Here is a 24930-nt window from a genome sequence, read left to right as displayed (position 1 = left end):
TTCCTGGGGAGTGACAGGATGTGCGTTTGTAGTTGCCTGTATATATTCCTATCTTAATCTCCATTATTGTGCCCGTCAGAGTTTACATTGGACAGGCAAAATGACATAGCTGTCACCCAAATTAAATTCAAGGAGATTAATCCACCAATCTCAAGCAGGAAATAGGTCTGTCCTAATTTAGCTTGGTTTGCAAAATAAATTATAGGCGCTGAAATGAATTATTGTACAAACTAAACAATATTTCAGTTTTTGTATTCAGTGGAATTTTTTGATTAAACGTTAGCATGTATTTATTTGAAAGAGATTTTTTTAACCAAGATCAAAAGTCCTCTTGTTGTGCTGTGCCATTCTATTTACTTGAAAAGGCCTTCAAACATATTTGTACCCTGGCTCACTTTTTACTGAACACCATCATATCTGTATCAAACCATGCAACCCGTTCAAGGTTTCCATGGCAGTAGGTAGACACAAAAAGCTGGAGTAACTCAGCGGGACAGGCAGCATCTCTGGAGAGAAGGAATGGGTGACACTTCTTCGGTAGTTCAGGAGCCTGTAACTGTCTCTTGGATCTCTGTGGTGTTGCATTCAGCAGCCGCCACTTGCTGCAGATTTGCCTGCGTTATTGCAGGGTTGCTGCGGGTGAGTGTTGCAGACCATGCAACTTGAGCGCCCTCGAGACGAAAAGACTACAAAAAGTAGTAAACACTGCACAGTCCATCATCGGCTCTGACCTTCCTTCCATCGAGGGGATTTATTGCAGTCGTTGCCTCAAAAAGGCTGGCAGTATCATCAAAGACCCACAACATCCTGGCCACACACTCATCTCCCTTACCTGGACACACTGATCTGTTTTGTAGTAAATGCCTACTATGTTCTGTGTGCTGAAGCAAAGCTTACTCCTGCTGCAGAATCAAGCAGATTATTTCCGGGTGCACAACCTTTATCCGACAGCCTTGGGACCAGACACGTTCGAATTTGGAATTGTCGGTCTTCGGAATGGACATTTTTTAGAATGGGTACAGAATAAGTATGAAATGCAGTGTGTTGAATGAATTCCTGAATTTGTAAATGTGACCGCAGCATTGAATCCTGAAGCAGAGACTGCAACGACCAGGTTCCAAGAATAGCTACTTCCCCCACAGCCAGTTCCCCTTTCTTCCAGGACCGATCCGAGGTTCCGCGCTGTCACCTCTGGGGCTATTAACTCGGCTCGGACTGAAAACTCTAATTATTAATAACCCATTATCTGTTATTTGCATTTTATCAGTTTATTTATTCATGTGTGTATATATTTATATTATGGTACATGGACACACTGATCTGTTTTGTAGTAAATGCCTACTATGTTCTGTGTGCTGAAGCAAAGCAAGAATTTCATTGTCCTATCAGGGACACATGACAATAAACTCACTTGACTTGACTTGTCCTGTCCTCTGCTGCAGAATCAAGCAGATTATTTCCAGTGCCAGTAAGTATTTGCAATGCTCCTCAAATGTCCTTTATTGTAAATAGTACCAACGCGATCCAGTTCCTGAATCAATTCAACTGCAGGGAAGAGATGTAGGTTACACTGTTGCCATGCTTGAAGAGCGAGGAATTTATGTAAAGTGGTGTCCCCCATCGTCTCTGTTATTTAGAGAGAGAGAGTGAAGAATTAGAAAGGTTTGAAATCACGGATTACTTTTAATTAAAACTAGGGTTTATGTCAAGCTTTAGCTGAATTTTACTTCAGGCATGAGAAAGAAGATGTCATGGAGTGGGTAGACAAGGAACTGCAGATGTTAGTATGCAAAAAATACCAAAAGTGCTGGAATAATCGGAGGAAAGTAATGATGATAAATGAAACAGGCCATTATTAGGTGTTTGTTGGGTGAAAACGAGAAGCTGGTGCGACTTGGGTGGAGGAGAGATAGAGGGAGAGGGAATGCCGGGATTATTCCAGCTTTTTGTGTGTACCTTCAATTTAAACCAGCATGTGCAGTTCCTTCCTACACAGAACTACCATGCTGTCTGTGGCGGTACAGGAATTATCCCGCACAAAGTCCAATCGGCCAGTAGCCGGCTAACACCTGACATTGAGAGCAGTGGATTGGGAGAGTTTAGAATCTTGGCATGATGGTGAGATTAGTGATTGAGGGGCATTGTATTTTCTTATCAAATTTGTGATATGGCTCGGTGAACTGTGGAACCGGGAAGAAGTTGCTGGAGTTGTTGGACGCAAGGAGTGGGCTGGTAGAAGTGCCATTGTCTCCAGCGCCTTCAATTTCGGCAGCATGAGGTACCCCCGGGACACAAAGATGGCCGTCGAGGAGAGGGACATTGGTTTGCAGGCCCATTCGGATGAAGGCGACGGTGGAAGCCCCTGCAGGAGCTCGGGCTTACCTGGATAGGGAACCGCTCCAGTAGACCAAGCGCGCGAGTGGACAGGACTTTGGATCTTGGAAATGGCACCAAAAAATTGAGGTGTTTGCATGTGTATCAATGCAAGAAAAATTTCACTGTGCAGTTGTACATGTGACAAATAAATGTGACAACTCTGAAATAGCAATGCGAAAATAAGAAATGACGTAAGGAACAGGATTGATGGGAATGATCTGAAATCTAGCAGAGATTTGTTGGGTTGAATGGCTACTTCCCATGCCATAAGAAAATATGAAACAAAATGAAGGATTTTTTAATCAATGTTTCTGAAGATATTGCTTTTCGATTATAAATGTTGATGGATTATTCCACTGCGAATAGCTGACACGGAATTGCAAAAACGTTTAGCTGCTTTTCCAATGTTGCACTTGTGTCATATCTTTGTTTTAGTACTAAAGCTCAATTGCAATTTTATGGGAATATCAATAACATTATATACTGCCATAAACCTGTCTCGTTCTTGATCTTTGCATACAATGCTGGATGGGTGCTGAAATAATAGACTCAAACCAGTCTTCACTGGAGTGAGGCTTTAATGTTACAACTCATGTCTCACAATTCCCCGTCATTGCTCCTCTTTCAGCTATTTTGAAAATGGAATTTGTCGACTGTTGTGTGAAGATGGAATTTTGTCTCCACGCCCATCGTGCTGTGATGAATTCAATAATTCTCGGGCACACATCCATATTAATCAGGGAAATTAGTGGAGAAAAAGACAAGAATGGTTTTTCCTCTGTTTGATTCAATCATCATCTGTCACAGGCCTGGTCTATCATTAAGGACATGGCTGGCTGAGTATTTGTGTATCTGAGCCTATTCATGGTGTTGGGCTTTCTCATTCCCAATGCATCTTCTTACCTTGTCTCAGCTTCTAAGTAACGACAGCATAGAGAAGCAACAATTCAGAATTTGATGGGGATTATTGGTGTTATTTACTGATCAAGAGCCGACGCTATGAATCTTCCTGGATTAGAGCAATGAAGTTGAAGAGCCCCTGGGCTACTCCTTCCTGACTATATACCACATATCTGGTGGAGGATCTCCCCCCAGCCTCCCGCTAGTGGGATATTCTTTTTCCTATCGAGTCCACACACAATATTAGAAGTTGTTCAGCCAGAGCTGAACACACTTCTCGGCATCTGCATACAATGGTGTTTGTTTTGCGCGTCTTGTGCGTGGTGGTGGAAAGATTGACTGCAAAACTGACTGCAAAAGTTTTTATAGATATGTGAAGAGAAAAAGATTAGTTAAAACAAATGTAGGTCCCTTGCAGGGCAGAAACAGGTGAATTGATGATGGGGAACAAAGACATGGCAGACCAAATGAGATGACGGAACTGAGTGAAATCCAGGTTAGCTGGGAAATGGTGTTAGGTAAATTGAATGGATTAAAGGCCGATAAATCCCCAGGGCCAGATAGGCTGCATCCCAGAGTTCTTAAGGAAGTAGCCGCAGAAATAGTGGATGCATTAGTGATAATTATTCAAAATTCTTTAGATTCTGGAGTAGTTCCTGAGGATTGGAGGGTAGCTAATGTAACCCCACTTTTTAAAAAGGGGGGGGAGAGAGAAAACGGGGAATTACAGACCAGTTAGTCTAACATCGGTAGTGGGGAAACTGCTTGAGTCAGTTATTAAAGATGGGATAGCAGCACATTTGGAAAGTGGTGAAATCATTGGGCAAAGTCAGCATAGATTTACGAAAGGTAAATCATGTCTGACGAATCTTATAGAATTTTTCGAGGATGTAACTAGTAGAATGGATAAGGGAGAACCAGTGGATGTGGTATATCTGGAATTTCAGAAGGCTTTCGACAGGGTCCCACATAAGAGATTAGTATACAAACTTAAAGCACACGGTATTGCGGGTTCAGTATTCATGTGGATAGAGAACTGGCTGGCAGACAGGAAGCAAAGAGTAGGAGTAAACGGGTCATTTTCAGAATGGTAGGCAGTGACTAGTGGGGTACCGCAAGGCTCAGTGCTGGGACCCCAGCTATTTACAATATAGATTAATGATTTGGACGAGGGACAAGTTTGCGAATGACACGAAGCTGGGGAGCAGCGTTAGCTGTGAGGAGGATGCTAGGAGGCTGCAAGGTGACTTGGATAGGCTGGGTGAGTGGGCAAATGCATGGAAGATGCAGTATAATGTGGATAAATGTGAGGTTATCCACTTTGGTAGCAAAAACAGGAAAGTAGACTATTATCTGTATGGTGGCTAATTAGGAAAAGGGGAGATGCAACGAGACCTGGGTGTCATGGTACACCAGTCATTGAAAGTAGGTGCAGGTGCAGCAGGCAGTGAAGAAAGCGAATGGTATGTTAGCATTCATAGCAAAAGGATTTGAGTATAGGAGCAGGGAGGTTCTACTGCATTTGTACAGGGTCTTGGTGAGACCACACCTGGAGCATTGCGTACAGTTTTGGTCTAATCTGAGAAAAGACATTCTTGCCATAGAGGGAGTACAGAGAAGGTTCACCAGACTGATTCCTGGGAGGTCAGGACTTTCATATAAAGAAAGACTGGATAGACTTGGCTTGTACTCGCTAGAATTTAGAAGATTGAGGGGGGAATCTTATAGAAACTTACAAAATTCTTAAGGGGTTGGACAGGCTAGATGCAGGAAGATTGTTCCCGATGTTGGGGAAGTCCAGAACAAGGGATCACAGTTTAAGGATAAGGGGGAAATCTTTTAGGACCGAGGTGAGAAAAACATTTTTCACACAGAGAGTGGTGAATCTCTGGAATTCTCTGCCACAGAAGGTAGTTGAGGCCAGTTCATTGGCTATATTTAAGAGGGAGTTAGATGCGGCTCTTGTGGCTAAAGGGACCAGTGGGTATGGAGAGAAGGCAGGTACAGGATACTGAGTTGGATGAACAACCATGATCATATTGAATCGTGGTGCAGGCTCGAAGGGCCGAATGGCCTACTCCTGCACCTAATTTCTATGTTTCTATGTTTCTATGATTAGTGAAAACAGGGCCACAACGTGAACACTCTTTCCTTGACCCCAGTGGGGTATGAAACACCCAGGAATTGTGATAGGACAACCTGGGACATTAGTTCAAAGTTTGATTCTTTACGTCAAGTTACAACTTGCCTGGTCGGTGGTAGAGCTACCACAGTGTACGCACATACACATACCTAGATCACACCCTAGATCAGTGCTGAGTAGTCTGTCCAGTTGCATTTTTTTGTTTCTCAAAATAGTTTGGTGCAGCTGAGTGGTTTGTTCAGCCTTTTCAGAAGGGAATGAAGAGACAGTCATTTTGCTGTGTGTCTTTTATGGTCTTTGTATCAGAAGTAAGAATGTAAGCTTTCCAACCACAAATTGGATTAGTGTCACCTTTACATATTCTACTTTTCTGGAACAGATTATTTAATTCATTTCTCAGCTATGTTTGTTGGAGTTGTATCTGTGGCCAGATCATCCAGGGTCTGATGGTCTGCATCCCAGGGTACTCAAGGAGGTGGCTCTAGAAATTGTGAACGCATTGGTGATCCTTTTCCAATGTTCTATAGATTCTGGATCAGTTCCTGTGGATTGGAGGGTAGCTAATGTTATCCCACTTTTTAAGAAAAGAGGAAGAGAGAAAGCAGGGAATTATAGACCAGTTAGCCTAACAGGGGTGGGGAAGATGCTGAAGTTGATTATTAATGGTGTAATGGCAGTGCATTTGGATAGCAGTAACAATGGATTTACGAAGGGGAAATCATGCTTGACAAATCTTTGGGAATTTTTTGAGCATGTAACAAGTAAAATGGACATGGGAAAGCAATTGGATGTAGTGTACCTGGACTTTCAGAAAGCCTTTGATAAGGTCCCACGCAGGAGATTAGTGGGCAAAATTAGAGCACATGGTATTGGGAGTAGGGTATTGACATGGATAGAAAATTGGTTGGCAGACAGGAAACAAAGAGTAGGGATTAACGGGTCCCTTTCAGAATGGCAAGCAGTGACCAGTGGGGTATCGCAAGGCTCGGTGCTGGGACCGCAGCTATTTACAATATAGATCAATGATTTAGATAAATTAATTAAAAGTAACATTAGCAAATTTGCAGATGACACAAAGCTGGGTGGCAGTGTGAACTGTGTAGATGATGCTATGAGGATGCAGGGTGACTTGGACAGGTTGGGTGAGTGGGAAGATGCATGGCAGATGCAGTATAATATGGATAAATGTGTGGTTATCCACTTTGGTGGCAAGAACAGGAAGGCAGATTATTATCTGAATGGTGTCAGGTTTGGAAAATGGGAAGTACAAAGAGACCTGGGTGTCCTTGTACATAAGTCACTGAAAGTAAGCTTGCAGGTACAGTAGGCAGTGAAGAAAGCTAATGGCATGTTGGCCTTCATAACAAGAGGAATTCAGTATAGGAGCAAAGAGGTCCTTCTGCAGTTGTACAGGGCCCTGTTGAGACTACACCTGGAGTATTGTGTGCAGTTTTGGTCCCCAAATTTGAGGAAGGACATTCTTGCTATTGAGGGAGTGCAGTGTAGGTTCACGAGATTAATTCCCGGAATGGCGGGACTGTCATATGATGAAAGAATGGAGCGACTGGGCTTGTATTCACTGGAGTAGTGAATTTGTAGAATTCTCTGCCTCAGAAGGCAGTTGAGGCCGATTCAAAAGAGAGTTTGAGAGTGGATGCATTCAAAAGAAAGTTGATAGCTCTTCGGGCTAGTGGAATCAAGGGATATGGGTAGAAGGGAGGAACGGAGTACTGATTGTGGATGATCAGCCATGATCACATTGAATGGCGGTGCTGGCTTGAGGGGCTGAATGGCCTACTCCTGCACCTATTGCCTATGTATCCATCTAAGCCTTTGGATGACCAGTGGTCTCAAAGCCTCTACATCTCCAGTATAGATGGTGCTTCACTGATTTCATGCATGACCTCTGTGCAACACTTTGCTCAGAATCTTGTGCAATTCAATTCAACTTTAATGTCATCGCACAAATACAAGTATCAGTACAACGAAATGCAGTTTTGCGTCAGTCCGTAGTAGTTGTACATAAAGAGAAAAAACAAGAAAAAATAGAAAGAGAGAAGATACAGAATAATCAGGAAATACAGAATGATTAAACAAAGGGGGACGGAGGGACCAGAGAAATCTATCGTCGGGACTCCGAGTTCAGCAGTGTGATTGTGTTGTTATAGAAGCTTTTCCTCATCCTGCTGGTACGTGACCTGAGGCTTTGTGCAATAATATCGAACACTTGCCACTGAATCTGTAGGTCCATGTCCAATTCACAGACTTCATAATAACATTCATTCACTGCAGTGTGGTGGCAGAGCCACAGACTGAGAGGAGCTGTTTTTTCAGTTACATTTTTAACTGGTGTGTACATTTACACCAAACCAATTCACCTAGAAACTTGTACATTGTTGGCGTGTGGGAGGAAACCGAAGATCTTGGAGAAAACCCACGCAGGTCATGGGGAGAACATACAAACTCCGTACAGACAAGCACCCGTAGTCAGGATTGACCCTCGGGCTCTGGCCCTGTAAGGCAGTAACTCTACCGCTACGCCACCGTGCTGCCTTTCTGTCCCCAACTAATCTGCCCACGGGTCTGTGGGATGTGGAGAGAAACAGGTGGAATTCCACAAGATCATAGGAAGTAGGTGCCAACTATAAATGAATCACCAAAGTAAATCCAGTCTTTGGAGCTTTCAGTTAGCCATCAACCTTAAGAATTATAGCCAACAGTAAATTCTGTTTCGCCGATAGATTTCGCCGAGTCCCGCCGATAGATTTCTCTGGTCCCTCCGTCCCCATTGTTTAATTATTCTGTGTTTCTTGATTATTCTGTATCTTCTCTCTTTCTATTTTTTTTTTTCCTTATGTACAACTACTACGGACTGATGCAAAACTGCATTTTGTTGTACTCATACTTGTATTTGTGCAATGACATTAAAGTTGAATTGATTGAATTGATTGATTCTATTTGATGGAGTGGCTCAAATTAAGTATTAATATACATTGCAGATTTTTTTAATGTCAAATATTTATCTCGTCAATAGAGCTAGGAGGATACAATTGGCGAGAACAAGATGTGTGTGTTGGAGCAGTGCATTGGGTGCATGTGCTCATCATTGAATGGGGTGCTATTATTCAGTTGGCATTCCAGTAGAAATACCTTTAATTGGATACTATATGAGGAGGTGCTTGGAGGACTTACTGTGGATGTTAATTTGTGTTTATTGTTGTTTATTATTGTATTATTGTATGTTTGACTGCAGGCACAAAATTTTTTTGTTCAGACCGTAAGGTCTGAATGACAATAAAGGTAATTCTAATTCTAATTCTAATTCTAATATAGGCAAATGGAAATATATTCTCAAAGAGCAAACATTGGGGAGCTGTTAACCACAAGCATTTTGGAAAGCATATTTTATTAAAAGATATGGCAATGTGCAATGGCAAAAAAAAGCAATAGAGGGATGGAAATTCTGAAGACGGGTCTCGACCTGAAACGTCACGTATTCCTTCTCTCCATAGATGCTGCCTCACCCGCTGTGTGTTACTCCAGCATTTTGTTTCTACCTTCGATTTTATCCAGCATCTGCAGTTCTTTCTTACACACATGGAAATATCATGAACTGGTTTAAGTGAAGAGTATTCTTGCATTCAAGGGGAAATCTAGATAATGATAGAATAGCTGGATGTGATGTGATGTAAGATGCAGGCTGGCATGAGGCTCATGGATTGGAAAGGTTAACAAAAGTCAAGGTGGCCAAATAGACTCTTTCTGGCCATTTCCATTTGTAACCATTTGCACAATTTTATTCGGTGTCCAAGGAAATTGCTTTATGAAGAAAATGGGGAGTGAAGTAAGTCTGAGCATAAAGCCAGGCAGGCAGGGCCTGTTTCCATCTTGTATCAGAATTAATGGGTATTCTTTTCAGAAGGAGATGAGGAGAAATGTCTTTAGTCGGAGGGTGGTGAATCTGTGGAATTCTATGCCACAGAAGGCTGTGGAGGCCAAGTCAGTGGATATCTTTAAGACAAGGATAGATGGATTCTTGATTAGTACGAGTGTCAGAGGTTGTGAGGAGACGGCAGGAGAATGGGGTCAGGAGGCAGAGACAGATCAGTGGAGTAGACTTGATGGGCCGAATGGCCTAATTCTACTCCTATCACTTACGACCTTATGATTCTGTAAAGCTTTGTTCCTTCTATCCGAAACCTAGGGCAGAAACACTGGGTTGATGAAGTGAACTCCATTTATTGAAAATAGCAGTTCAGGGTGCATCTATGGGAATAAAAGCAGCCCAGTAACCTCCCTGTACATATATTATCTTGCCCACATAATGGTTCTAGTTCAAATTCCCAGCAGCAGGGTTTTGCATTTGCATTCGGGTTTTTCCATGCCATTTTCAAATTGGTTTGCTTGTGTAAAAAAAAAATGTTTTTCTAATTTTAATTCCATGTTATTAAGTTGTATCTAAACATTGATTAACACAACTGTGGTTTACATAAATAATTCCCAATCGTATTCAATGTGGTGAAAATCCCTCAGGCTGATCAAAGACTTGGACGCTTAACAAAGCGCTGGTAAAGATTAAAGCAGCAAACAATTTTTGCCTCAAGTAGAGCAATGCAAATTTTTTTTTTAATAATCACCATACTGCCAAATTGTGCACCAGTAAAAGTAAACTTGTGAAGTAATTCAAAACAACCCATAACTTGGCTATTGAGCAGGGTAATCATGAGGTTGGGAGATTCTGGGAAGTGACACATTCCACAAGTGAGACCAGGGAACTAAAGAAGTCTGTGCGTTTGCTAAAATTTGTGTTGGCTCTGTTACAAATATTTTATGATGCTATTTTTTCCAACCAACTTTTGATTTAGATGGTGGTGGTCAGTTAACTGTGACTGCGGTCAATGACTGTCCTGGGCACTTGGCACTATGTTTCCATCATATTCCACAGTATCAAATACAATGGAGAGGATTTCAATCTACATCCTGCATTATAGTCATACAGCGTGGAAACAGGCCCTTCACCCCAACTTGCCCTCACCGGCCAACATATCCCATTTACACTCAGCACCACCTGCCTGCATTTGGCCCATATCACTCAAATCCTGTCGTATCCATGTACCTGTCTAAATGTTTCTCAAACATTTCAATAGGACCTGCCTCAACTACCTCCTCTGTCATCTCGTACCATACTCCTACCATCCATTGTGTGTAAAAGTTAGCCCCCCCCCCCCCCTTCACCTTAAACTTATGACCTATGTTATATGACTGAACCGCAATTTGGAGCACTGCATCAGATTATTTCTATAGCTGGGTGAGAATCCGCTTGCTCTTATGAATGACGGCTCTAAATGCTGGTTTCATGCCTAGTAATTAAATAATTTAAATGAATTTTAATTTAATGAAATAATCTTTAGGAAAGCAGCTAATGGACTTTATACAAATGGAAAATATTCTACAAAAGGAATACAAAATAAATACAAAAGGTGTATAAAATCATGAGAGGAGTAGATCGTGTAGTACAGTCTCTTGCCCAGAGAAGGGGATTGAGAACCAGAGGACATTGGTTTAAGATAAAGGGGAAAAGATTTAATAGGAATCTGAGGGGTAACCTTTTCACTCAAACGGTGGTGAGTGTATGGAATGAGCTGCCGGAGGAGGTAGTTGAGACAGGGACTATCACAACGTTTAAGAAACAATTAGACAGGTCATGGATAGCACAGGTTTAGAGGATATGGGCCAAATGAATAATATAGATGGGACATGGTGGTCGGTGTGGGCAAGTTGGGCTGAAGACATGCTGTGTGATTCTATGGATTGTTAATTTTTTATTTTTACGCAAATAACTATGTACCTCTTGTTAAAATGCCACCATCAGTCAGGAGTAAACAGCGTTTTGAGAGTTACAGTGAGTCTGTCCAAGGTCAAAGAGGAGCTTCAGTGTTAATATAGACACTCATCGCATGACTTTCTTTTGGTTTGTCCTTCGAAAAATTGATTTTTTTGTTGAAAGATCTGAGACATTTGATGCTGCAGGATTTGATAGAATTGGTTTATTTTTGCCTGGCACCTCCCACTCTCTGCATTTTTAGTGCCTCTCAGGGCGCTGTGGGGATATCCATGCTGCTGGTTGATCTCAGATGTAAGCTTCTGCTCCACTGTTAGAGTCTGTAATAAAACTTTTAACAATTGTGAAGCTCATTTTGCTTGAACAGTGTAAAATAATTTAGTGGTAAATGCAATACATACAAAGATTTAAACCATCTGTCGGTGTTTGTTAAATATGGATAAGGCAATTAATTATAATCAAATATCTTAAGGTACAAACGTGGACGTTACGAGCATGGATTTAACATAGCTATTCAATCCATTAAAGATTATATTTCTGATCAAATTGCAATGTTTATATTTTAAATACTAATGCTCTTTTCTGTGTTGCATACGTTTGCATCACAACAAACGTCTTAACATTTTCAAGTCAAGTTCAAAGGACTTTGTCATTACTCGTGCCAATTTTCTACACTGACCCTGATCACTCTCTCTTGAGCCCATCTCTTCAAAACTTTGGCCAGTGAGCTTAACATCTGTAGTTGGAAAGTTACTAGAGAATATTGTGAGGGATAGGATATACCTGCATTTAGATGGACAAGGGCTGATGAGGAATGGTCAGCATTGTATGTGGGAGGTCGTGTCTCACAAAATCTGATTGAGAGTTTTTTGAAGACGTGACCAAAAAGGTGGACGAGGGCAGAGCTGTAGATGTTGTACATATGGACCAGCAAAACATTCGACAAGGTTCCACATGATAGGCTTCTCTAGAAGTTTAGATCTCATGGGATCCAAGGAGATAGCTGAATGGATAGAAAATTGGCTTCATGGAAGGAAGCAGATAGTTCCTTGAAGGTGGAGTCGCAGGTAGATAGGGCAGTCGAAAAGGCTTTTGGCATATTGGCCTTCATCAGTCAGAGTATTGAGTGGAGGAGTTGAGAGGTCATGTTGGAATTGTATAAGACGTTGGTGATGCCGCATTTAGAGTATTGTGTACAGTTCTGGGCATCATGTTACAGGAAAGATGTTGTCAAGCTGGAAAGGATACAGAGAAGTTTTACAAGGATGTTGTCAGGTCTAGAGGGTCTAAGCTATAGGGGAGGTTGAGTAGGCTGGGACTCTATTCCTTGGAGAATGAGGGGTGATCATATAGAGGTTTATAAAATCAAGAAAGGAATAGGTCGGGTAGATGCGCAGAGTCTCTTGCCCAGAGTAGGTGAATCGAGGACCAGAGGACATAGGTTTAAGGTGAAGGGGAAAAGATTTAATAGGAATCTGAGGGATAACTTTTTCACACAAAGGGTGGTGGGTGTCGGAAACAAGTGGCCAGAGGAGTTAATTGAGGCAGGGACTATCCCAATATTTAAGAAACAGACAGGTATATGGATAGGACATGGTTTGGAGGGATATAGATCAAATGTGGGCCGGTGGGACTAGTGTAGCTGAGACATGATGGCCGGTGTGAGCAAGTTGGGCCAAAGGGCCGGTTTCCGTGCTTTATCACTCTAAGATTCTTTGCTGAACCAGTGAGGTTATAGAGCCAGCTGAAAACCTGAAATAAATGCTGGGAAACCGCAATGATTGCAGCAGTTGAGAGAGAAAACTGGGTTAACATTTCAGGTTGATCACATCAGAATGTGCCAAGGATTCGAAAGGTAAAATACTGTGGATGCTGGAAATCTGAGCAAAAGGAATCAACTTAAAAAACCAAGCCTACCTCCCCCCCCCCCCCCCCCCCCCCCCCCCCCCCCCCCCCCCCCCCCCCCCCCCCCCCCCCCCACCACCCGCCGCCACTTCCCCTAGACCTGCTAAACACATCCAGAATTTGCAGCTAATTTGCTCCATAGATGCTATCTCACCCGCTGAGTTTCTCCAGCATTTTTGTCTACCTTCGATTTTTCCAGTGTCTGCAGTCCTTTCTTAAACATTTTGTTGGTCTCAACCCGAAACGTCGCCTACTCCTTCTCTCCTTAGATGCTGTCTCACCCGCTGAGTTTCTCCAGCATTTTTGTCTACCTTCGATTTTTCGAGCATCTGCAGTTCTTTCTTAAACATGTTGAGTATTTCCAGTATTTTTCAGTTTAATTTCAGATTGCCAGTATCTGCAGTTTTTTTTGCGTTCTGCTTAATAAAAGAGTTTATATTTATTAGTTTAGGAATAGGAATACTTTATTGTCACACGTGACTAGGCACAGTGAAATTCTTTGCTTGCATACACAATGTATAATGTTTTGATCTAGTAATACCCTGAAAATGCATTTCTGTGATATTTATATTTAACTAAAATGAAGCACAAATCTCCATGGATCTGACTGGAGTCAATCTTTGAGCCCACATTTCACCAATTCTCCAAATTGCTATTGTGATCTAACCTGTTGCGCAATTATTCAACTAAGGTTTCCTTCCTCATTCCACTTGTGGCAGTTCATTTGAACTTGTTTCATTTTCGAAAAGTCAGGAGACGTGGCAAAATGGTTTCATTTCACTTTAATTACAAAAGCTGAGAACTGGTGGACATTAGAAAAAAACTATTTGATATTATTAAAATATTTATTATTTGAAAATCTATATTATCCAAATGAAGGTAAGTAAAAGCTCATGCCACTTTAAAATTAAACATAAAGAAGCAAATTTTTATCTGGAGAATAAAGAAATAAAACCATATTGTATGTATTCTGTGAGGTGGGATCCTTTTCCCATAGTCGGGTCATTGCTTCCCCTGTATTAATATTAGTTTGAGCATTTGCTTCTGACCCAGATGGTCATTCACAAAATTATCTCACAAATTAGATTTATGGATTAAACATAACAATGTATAACCTGACTTGCACAAAATCTTGAGTAGGAAGGCACTGCATATGCTGGTTTACACCGAAGATAAACACAAAATATTGGAGTAACTAAGCGGGTCAGGCAGCATCTCTGGATGAAAAGAATAGGTGACGCTCTACATTTTGTACAGTCTGGTAAAATCAGACTGTACAAAATCAGACTGCACAAAATCAGACTGCACAAAATCTTACCAATGAAAACAATTAAGTGTACATTGAATTTTTAAGCATGGCTCAGCTAGATATTGAACATAAAGCATTTCCTCAAAGGCTTGCTGACTGATGAACAAAGCTTGGGATCACTTAACCAGAAGCGGAGATCATGGAACTTGAATCTCAGATCATATCATTCAGATGGAAAAGAGAAGTAGATGTTGAGGCACTTGTTTCCATAAACTGGCAGCAGTACAGCAGGGGAGTAGAAGAGTATTACTCATTCCAACTTTCCATTAGTCATGAATTAGTATTCAGTTTTTTGCTGATAGAAAGTCAGGCACCCATTTTTATTGCACAGAATGAAAATCGCATCTGATTGAATGGTAGGGAAAAAGAAGAACCAATGGTAATAGTGTACCCGCAATACACCTTCCAAAAGGTACATGGTTGATGGCAAGGTGCTTAAGAGCCTTAATGTCCTGAGGGATATTGAGGTTCAGGTCCATAGCTCCCTGCACATTAGCACTATCCTACACACAGTAGGGACTATTTTACACATACACCAATTTACCTAAATACCTGTACGTCTTTGGAGTGTGGGAGGACGAAGAAATCGGAGAAAACAAACGTGGTCATGGGGAGAACGTACAAACTCCGTACAGACAGCACCAATAGTCGGGATCAACACCGGTCTCCAGCGCTGCAAGGGCTGTAAGGCAGCAACTCTGCGCCATCCACTGTGCCACTGTGCATATACAGTGTCCTCCATAATGTTTGGGACAAAGACCCATCATTTATTTATTTGCCTCTGTACTGAACAATTTAAGATTTGTAATAGAAAAAGTGCACATTGTCAAATTTTATTAAAGACTATTTTTATACATTTTGGTTTCACCATGTAGAAATTACAACAGTGTTTATACATAGTCCCCCCCTTTTCAGGGCACCATATTGTTTGGGACACATGGCTTCATGGGCGTTTGTAATTGCTCAGGTGTGTTTAATTGCCTCCTTATTGCGGGTATAAGAGAGCTATCAGCACCTAGTCTTTCCTCCGGTCTTTCCATCACCTTTGGAGACTCTTATTGCTGTTTACCAACATGAGGACCAAAGCTGTGCCAATGAAAGTCAAAGTAGCCATTATGAGACTGAGAAACAAGAATAAAACTGTTAAGACACATCAGCCAAACTTTAGGATTACCAAAATCAACCGTTGATAAGTCATTGAGAAGAAAGAGAACACTGGTGAGCTTACTAATCACAAAGGGACTGGCAGGCCAAGGAAGACCTCCACAGCTAATGACAGAAGAATTCTCTCTATAATAAAGAAAAACTCCCAAACACCTGTTCAACAGTTCGGAAACACTCTTCAGGGGTCAGGTGTGGATTTGTCAATGACCACTGTCTGCTGAAGACTTCATGAACAGAAATACAGAGGCTACACTGCAAGATGCAAACCACTGGTTAGCTGCAAAAATAGAATGGCCAGGTTACAGTTTGCCAAGAAGTACTTAAAAGAGCAACCACAGTTCTATAAAAAGGTCTTGTGGGCAGATGAGACGAAGATTAACTTATATCAGAGATATGGAAAGAGCAAATTATGGAGGAGAGAAGGAACTGCCCAAGATCCAAAGCATACCACCTCATCTGTGAAACACGGTGTTGGGGGTGTTATGGCCTGGACATGTATGGCTGCTGAAGGTACTGGCTCACTTATTTTAATAATGATACAACTGCTGATGGTAGTAGCATAATGAATTCTGATGTGTATAGACACATCCTATCTGCTCAAGTTCAAACAAATGCCTCAAAACTCATTGGCCAGCGGTTCATTCTACAGCAAGACAATGATCCCAAACATACTGCTAAAGCAACAAAGGAGTTTTTCAAAGCTAAGAAATAGTCAATTCTTGAGTGACTGTCAATCTGAACCCAATTGAGCATGCCTTTTATATGCTGAAGAGAAAACTGAAGGAGACTAGTCCCCAAAACAAGCATTAGCTAAAGATGGCTGCAATACAGGCCTGGCAGAGCTTCACCAGAGAAGACACCCATCAACAGGTGGTCCATGATTCGCAGACTTCAAGCAGTCATTGCATGCAAAAGATATGCAACAAAATACTAAACATGACTACTTTCATTGGCATGGCATTGCTGTGTCCCAAACATTATGGTGCCCTGAAATATGGGGACTATGTAAACACTGCTGTAATTTCAACATGGTGAAACCAAAATGTATAATGCAACAGTTTAACTAAAATATCCTGATTTTAAATTGTCTGACAACAATCTTAGTGTCTGTAATAAGATAAAATATCTAGGGCATATTATTACAGAACAAATGACAGATGATGAGGATATTTATAGGCAACTGTATGTACAGGCGAATATCCTCTTGCGTAAATTTGGTGCGTGTGCAGATGTGGTGAAGATGTCGCTATTTAGAGCATACTGCACACCACTCTACACTGCGCACCTGTGGGTGAACTATTTAAAGACTATTTAAAGTATGCAGAGACTAAAGGTGGCATATAACGCTGCCATGAGAACACTGCCAAGGCAACCTAAATGGCGTAGTGCCAGTAATATGTTTGTGGCTGCAGGAGTCAGTACTTTAGAAACTATCCTAAGACACCACATGTATAAATTCATTTGAAGGATAAATGACTCTAAAAATGTGCTTATTGTGGCCTTGTCAAACATAAGGGTTAGCACCACACGCTACGAATCCCAGCTGTGGAGACACTGGTATCGTTGTCTCGTTGTAGGACATTGATCATCTTTTAATCTGGATTTTTAACTTAAGTATTGTGGTTTTAAAAAATATATAAATTATGATGTTTTTATGTGATATACCATGATTTTATATGTATTTATGATATTTGATATGCAATGCATTTTTAATGTAATGTTGCCCCTTGTCTGGACCTTGAGTCCGTAATAAAGTTTATTATTATTATTATTATTATTATTTAAAAAATGGCCTTTACTAAAATCTGACAATGTGCACTTTAACCACATGTGATTTTTTTTCTATTACAATTCTCAAATTGTGGAGTACAGAGGCAAATAAATAAATGATAGGTCACAAACATTATGGAGGGCACTGTAAGGGCATGAATGATCCGCCATGATCATATTGAATGGCAGTGCAGGCTCGAAGGGCCGAATGGCCTACTCCTGTATCTATTTTCTATGTTTCTATGTAAGAGTCAGGGATATGGGCAAAACACAGGCAGGTGGGACTAGTGTAGATGGGACATGACAGGCTGGGACATTGGCCTGTTTCCATGCTGTATCAATCCCTGACTCTACTTCCCACAAACATTCATTGTGTATTTTCACCATCAAGACATTATTTAAAGTGTCACTCCAGTTATTGTCTTTTATCGAACTGTGCTAATTTCCCATGAGTAGGACAGAAATTTGTAAAAGTTAGAGCAGTGCTTGCTCTATCATGTCTTGGATCACAATATTCTGAGGTCTAGAAGTTAGAGCAGTGTTTATACGTGTGATAAATGTGGGCCCATATTGTCAAATTACATTTAAGACACCTTGCATTATTTTGTTCTCCGATGAACCCGAGATGTCCACTTTCCAGTGGAGTCGTAAGGATGTCCAGTGGTACCTTGGTGGATGTGGTCAACCAGCATATGTTGACTCTTGATCCTCACACATACCAACTCGCTGCCATAGGAAAGCTGCTCGCCTCCGTCCACATGTATCAGCAAATTTGGTGCGGGGCATTGGTTTTACAGCTTCTTTGGGCTTGTATTTTTAAATTGTCCATCCATTTCCAAACAAGCAAGAGCAAGAGAATTAATTAACTTAGGAAATTAATTGCAGTAATAGGGAGGGCAAGGGAAACAAATAACAATTTATAAGGGTTCAGAAGCCATGTGCCAGCTGGAAAGGAAAAATGGAAAAAAAATGGTTAAGGAATGAGTAAAACCGATCTAATGTCTTCATGAAGTTACACATACTAACCTCATCAAACCACAGGTTCATAAGGGCATGATTTATAAATAAGCTTATTTTTACCAGAACATCAGGAGATGCTGTGTAGAAAGTCCCAACTATCAAATTTATATTTGAACCAATCTCCCATCTGTTTAAAAGCAAACTCTTCCAGTGAATGTTCTCCTTGTCTTTCGAAAATTGGCTGTGACATAAAGTGGGCAGATTTTTTTATATTGGTTTCTGGCAATTTTTCTGATGGGAGTTATCCAATTTGCACTTGCAGATTGGGGAATCCCAGTCAGGAAATCTAGGCTAATATAGTTGGTGAATATAATTATATGAATCCTGTGATGAACTGGAGATTGTATTGTTCTGCTAATGTCTTTGGGGAACGGCACATAACGAGAAATGTTAATTAAAATTAAGGCATGCATGTAAAAAGCAGGGATTAGAACTGCACATGCAATGATATTATTGAATTCAATTTAAAATGTTTATTATATGTCTTTATATAATTATAGATGTTTATGGAACAAAAGTTTAAACTAATTGAGAATCAAATTATTCAGGTCCATGTACAAATTATGTTAAACCTTTTAAAATAATAATTGTAATGCACCAAGTAACAGTGAAAAGCTTTTGTTGTGTGCTGCCTAGTCAGCAGAAAGACAATGCATGATTACAATTGAGCCATTTACAGTGTATAGATTCATGACAAGGGAATAACGTTCAATCAAGGATAGTCCGAGGGTCACCAAAGAGGTAAATGGTAGTTCAACACCATTTGAGTTGTGGTTGTATGATTCAGTTGTCTGATACCAGCTGGGAAGAAACTGCCCTGAATCTGGAGGTGTGCGTTTTCACATTTCTATACCATTTGATGGGAGAGGGGAGAAGAGGGAGTGACCAGGGTGCCAAGGCAGCATAAGGTATAAATTGAGTCAATGGAAGGGAGGTTGGTTTGTGTGGTGGTCTGGGCTGCATCCACGATTCACTGCAATTTCTTGCTGTCTTGGATGGAACTGTTTCCAAACCATGCTGTGATGCATCCTGATAAAATGCTTTCTATGGTGATAACAATTGATGTATATAGCTTGATATTTGTAAAATAATTAGCAGTGTATGAATCGATATTTCTCTAAGTGGTGCAGTGGTAGAGTTGCTGCCGCACAATGCCAGAGACCCAGGTTCGATCCTGACCTCGGGTGCTGTCTCTGTGGGGTTTGCACACTCTCCCCTTAACTGAGTGGGTTTCCTCTAGTGCTCTGGATTCCTCCCACATCCCAAAGTTGTTTCGGTTTAATTGTAGGTTAATTGGCCTCTCAGGAAAAAAAGCCCCATAGTGTGTAGGGAGTTGATGTGAATGTGGAACAACAGAGAATCAAAGGGCCTGTTTACATGCTGCATCTTTAAACTAAACTTAACTAAAACTGCTTAACTTGCACTTCCATTCAAAATATGTCATGCCTAAATCAAAATTGGTCACAAGGGGTCATATATTTGAAAACAATATTACACTTGTACAGAGTGAGACTGTATCATTCACATATATATCATTCAGCAGTATAATTCACTTCTTTCCCAGAGACTGTGAAACAATATTGTCGGCAATTAGAAAGCACATTGGAGCTTTATTGTTGAAGATGAGCATTATTTCATTTATGTAGAGTAGAAATAACTACCAAATATAAATTGGGATTTGAAGCCCAGAACGCTGAAAATGTTTCTGATGAATGAACATCTCTACAAACTGTGCATTTTAATTACGGTAGTTGCAGCACATGGCATACAGTCCTGGTTATTAAGATAATACATTGCTGATATGCATGTGCTTAACTGGTTATTCAAATCAAATCCCAGATCACGGCGACTGGCTAAATCTAAGAAATTGGGTAATGCCTGAGATTTTCCACATTTCTTTTTCATTTTTGTTTGTAGTCAGTTAGCATCACGGACCAGCTAAATGTAATAAATAGGTTTCTGTTGTCTTGAATGGATGCTTTCAGCTGTCTGGGTCAGAAAGGACAGTGACGTGGTAACTTCTTTAGGGAAATCAATACATGGTTGTTTTAAACATTGATGACTCACTCTTCCTCTGGGGAATGGAGGCTTTTATTGAATTTCAGATTCAGTGACTAATGTGCAGTCTTCAGTAACTCTAACCTCAATTATCGCAAAAGATGCAGCTAGAAAAAACTGATCAAGTTGTATTCAAGGATGGCAGGACAACCTCTTTGACATATCTGTTCCATGTATCAATTTAAAGGATTTTTTTTGCAAAATTAGAACATTCTGGATCAACCGTAAACAATACATTGATGCAATTCTTTGTATTTTTGATTTTTTTTTAAATAATGTGTTGTTTCTCCCATCAATATCGCCACGACTTGTATTCCCTGTTATCTCCTGGATTCAATAATCATGACAGGCTCCTTCCACCCAGTCTATTGAATTCAATTTTATTTTCATTTACATCTCACCAAAGGCGTGGTTTGCCCAATCTGCACAAACTCTGGATCCTTTTGTTGGGCTATTTTCCTCTTTTTAAAACGCATGTTTGAGATATGGGCGTCATATCTTCTGATGAAGGTTCTCCTACAGTTATTGGGGAATAAAGAAGAGATGAATTTGGAGATGCTGGGAACTGCAGATGCTGTTTTACAAAAAGAGACACAAGGTGCTGCAGTAACTCTCTGTCGTTCTTGGAGGTCATGGGTTTCTGAATTGCTGTTGAAGTAGTCTGGTCAAGTAGCTAATTCACTACCTGATACACATTGCAGTCACTGTGCAATAGCACTGAAGAGAGTGGATGATGCTATGCACAAAATCTAGAAATCTATTGTTGCTCAGATGCACTGTTTGTGCTACTTATGATTTACTCAAATACTAGCACGGTTACAATAGGATTAGTATGCAGGGAATGTGCACAGGGTGTCAATTTACTCCTGGATTACGGCAATGAAGCTGGGAAAGGAATAGCAATGAGCAAACTAACATCTGATAGACTGAAAATGTTACAGCCTAATTTATCCAACCTTTTGTGGCTGGTAGCTCCAAAGTTTATTATTTTACTGTACCTATAGTTTATATATAGATATATATATATATATCTATATATATATATATCTGGATCAGGAAACTGATCATTTGCACAGATTAGAGAATGTTGCTGGCATGCTTCCAAAAGGCCTTGTTTACAACTGGAATTTGTTGTCAAAGATAATTATACCTTTCTAAAAATTATGGATAAAGATGCCAAGTATATTGTGTCATCTTATTGTTAAACAAGTGATCTATAAGTTGAGGTTTAATTGGCATTTTGTTATACAGATTTGTTTCAATACTGATTTGGAATTTTCTATTAATTTCTAAGTTGTGTAATTTTAGTTTTGAGTTGGAAAGAAATCCTGTCATAAAATTATGTATCTTTGTTCCATACAGATGATGCCAGAAATGCAGCAGTTGGATCACATGCTTCTCGTTCATCCATTGCTAACTTAGGACTCGTTGGAGAACATGGAAGCCAGAGCTCTTCACACACCAGTCAACCATCAGTGTTCACATTTGAAAACCCAATCCAGCTTCAGTCTGTTCTTTCATCGAGCGCACCACAGGACTACCTCTTTCTCCATCAATGTATGAGCAAGAAGATTGAAAATGCTAGGTATGAATCATTGGTTGAATACAGAAAATAATAATAACAAACTCTCTATTTAGATCTACAAAATAGCAATCCAATATAAAAGCATTAAAAATGGCTCTCAGTACTTCCTGGTGTCTGGATAGATAATAAGCAGAGCAAGCATGTTTTACACTGCATTGAATTAGAATAAATGGTTTGGGCCTGAGCTCACCAACATTAATTTACAGTGGATGTTTAGAATGATTAATGAGAAGATTTGCATCTCTATGCTAGAAGGAACTGCAGATGCTGGGGTACACCAAAGGCTCTGCTGAAGAAGGGTCTCGACCCAAGACTTTATTCCTTGTCTCCAGAGATGCTGCCTGACCCGCTGAGTTACCCCAGCATTTTGTATCTATGTACATCCCTGTCTTTTGTTGAATGAAGTGAGTCTGACAAAATAATTTGTGGAGGAGGTAAGTAATAGTGTCAGCAAAATGCAGTTTTTGCATACACTGCTTGAGCATTCTTATCTCTACGCTTATGGATTCAGATGTGATGGTAGTCAACATTCGTGTAGGGTCAAATAGCTGCTATTTGACGGAAAGCATCAATGTTAAGGATTATTTTGGTCTACTGAGAAAGTTGCCAGTGGAGGGGTTGTTTTCTTTCAATAGTTTATTGGTGGCCTCTAATGGTGAGATGCCATCACTGCAAGTATATTCCACACGTCACATTGTCTCAGATTGCTGCACAGAGCTGCTGGCGTTTACAACGCTAATGCCAGTGGCTGCAGAGTTCAGTACAATGCAGAACTTGCAAATTAACCGGCAAAGCTCTAGCAGCAAGTTCACTGCTGGACTCAATATGCAGTGCAGTGCTGGGCCAAAGGTTTGGCAAGAATCCTCAACTTTTAAACTGAGGGATCTGTTCTGGGATCCTGTGACTGGTGTAACCTGGCCCAGATTCTGCAGCTCATTCACTTCAATTAGACTGTAGGACAACAAGGAAAATAGGCAAGGAAAATATGATTTATGTGTTTTTAATTTGTCTTTCCTATTGTGCTTATCATTCAAAAGTCTGGATTATAGGGTCTCAGCTCCAAGGCGAGGTTGGATAAACTTGGATTGTTTTCTCTGGAACATCGGAGGTTGAGGGGAGGCTTGATAGAAGTATATAAAATTATGGGAGGCACAGATAGGGTGGAGGGTCAGACCAATTCTCCTAGGGTGGAAGTGTCCAACACTAGAGAGCACAGCTATAAGGTGAGAGGGGGATAGTTTAATGGAGATGTGCGGAGCAAGCTTTTTACACAGAGAGTGGGTGTGGGCCTGGAACGCATTGCCAGGGGTGGTGGTGGAGGCAGATACGATCACAACGTTTGAGAGGTTTTTAGAAAGCACATGGAAATGCAAGGGAATATGGATCATGTAGGGCAGATGAGAGCATTTTAACTTGGCATCATGTTCGGCACAAACATTGTAGGCCAAATATTATTTGAAATTTAGCATTTTTTTAAATCTTTTTTTCTTTTACAATAACATTTGGATTTTTTTTAATTACCAGACATTCAGATATATTGAAAAGCCCTTGAGAGCAGGGTTGAAATGGTAAGAGGCTAATACCGGAAATTCTTGGGGCAGGCCTTCATCACAGCCCCACTGTTGATGCACTTCTGCACACGGTTTCAAGTCTTGCTTCATGGTAGACTCAGCCTGCAGTCAAGTGGTTTGCTAGATGGGACCAAAGTGGCAATCTGCACCTGGAGTCAAAGGGGGACATGCATGAGGTCTTAAGTGAATCAAGCCTTGGCGCCACAGTAGCACTTTTGATTCCTGATCAGAAAACTGCATATTTGACAAATGTGAGAGGGATAAAGTTTAAAGGAGATGTGTTGTGCAAATTATTTTACACAGTGGTGTGTGTCTGTAATCCAGGGGTGGTTTTAGAAGCCAATACAATAGTGGTCTTTAAGAGGTTCTTGGGGAGGCAGATGTAAATGTAGGGAATAGAGGGATATGGATCAAATGCAGACAGAGGAGATTAGTTTAACATAGTGGGCCAAAGGCCCTATTCCTGTGCTGTACTGTTCTATGTACATTTAGTGGGTTGAATTTTTGGACGTTGGTGAACTTATCAATACAGACATTTTCCACCCTTGGCACCCTACAATTGATGAATGTAGGTACATTTGTCAAAGGATGCTAAGGGTGAAAAAAATCTTCTTCAGGGGTAATCTGCATCCTTTTTTTTCAAATCCCATGCTGGTTTTTATGTCATCTTAAAGTAGTGAACATTTCATTGATTAGAAATTAGCGACAGCCCAGAAGAGGGAGAGTATCGGTTAACAGTGGGCAGCCTTGCTCCAGGGAAGAGCAAACAGCTGGCATCGGAGAAGTGGGTGAAAGTGAGTGGGAGGGGTAGAGGGTGTTGCAAGATGTCAGTGGAATCCAGATGGAAAGGAAATTGAGTATAGAAGTTGGGATGTCATGTTAGGGACACACAGTGAGGCCACGTTTAAAGTATTGTGTTCAGCTTTGATCACCATGTCATAGGAAATATGTATCAACCTGGAACGGGTTTGCAAGGGACATTGCCAGGACTCGAGGGCCTGATCTATAGGGGGGTTGAGTAGGCAAGGACTTTATTCCTTGAAGCATAGGAGGATGAGGGAGCCATCTTATAGAGATGTACAAGATCATGAGAGGAATAGTTCGAGTAAATGCACAGAGTAGGGGAATTGAGAACTAGACAACATTGGTTTAAGGTGGGAGACGAAAGATTCAATAGGAACCTGAGGGGTAACTTTTTTACACAAAGGGTGGTAGGTGTATAAAACGAGCTTAGAAATGTTTAGACAGGTTCATGGAAAGGACAGGTTCAGAGGGATATGGGATAAT

The 24930-nt window shown here is 40.8% G+C and overlaps 1 protein-coding gene across 3 annotated transcripts in view; it reads left to right on the top strand.

Annotated features, from left to right (window-relative positions):
- Positions 1–24930, top strand: part of gab2 (GRB2-associated binding protein 2) — a 239020-nt gene that overhangs the window by 185720 nt on the left and 28370 nt on the right. For all 3 annotated transcript variants that reach the window (XM_055637177.1, XM_055637176.1, XM_055637178.1), the window contains exon 3: positions 21850–22072. In XM_055637177.1, coding sequence (XP_055493152.1) covers positions 21850–22072 — 223 coding nt within the window. The remainder of the gene's footprint in view (positions 1–21849; positions 22073–24930) is intronic.

This window comes from Leucoraja erinacea, chromosome 6, assembly GCF_028641065.1.
Source record: "Leucoraja erinacea ecotype New England chromosome 6, Leri_hhj_1, whole genome shotgun sequence".
NCBI lineage: Eukaryota > Metazoa > Chordata > Chondrichthyes > Rajiformes > Rajidae > Leucoraja > Leucoraja erinaceus.
This window is presented reverse-complemented; position numbering and strand designations above follow the sequence as displayed.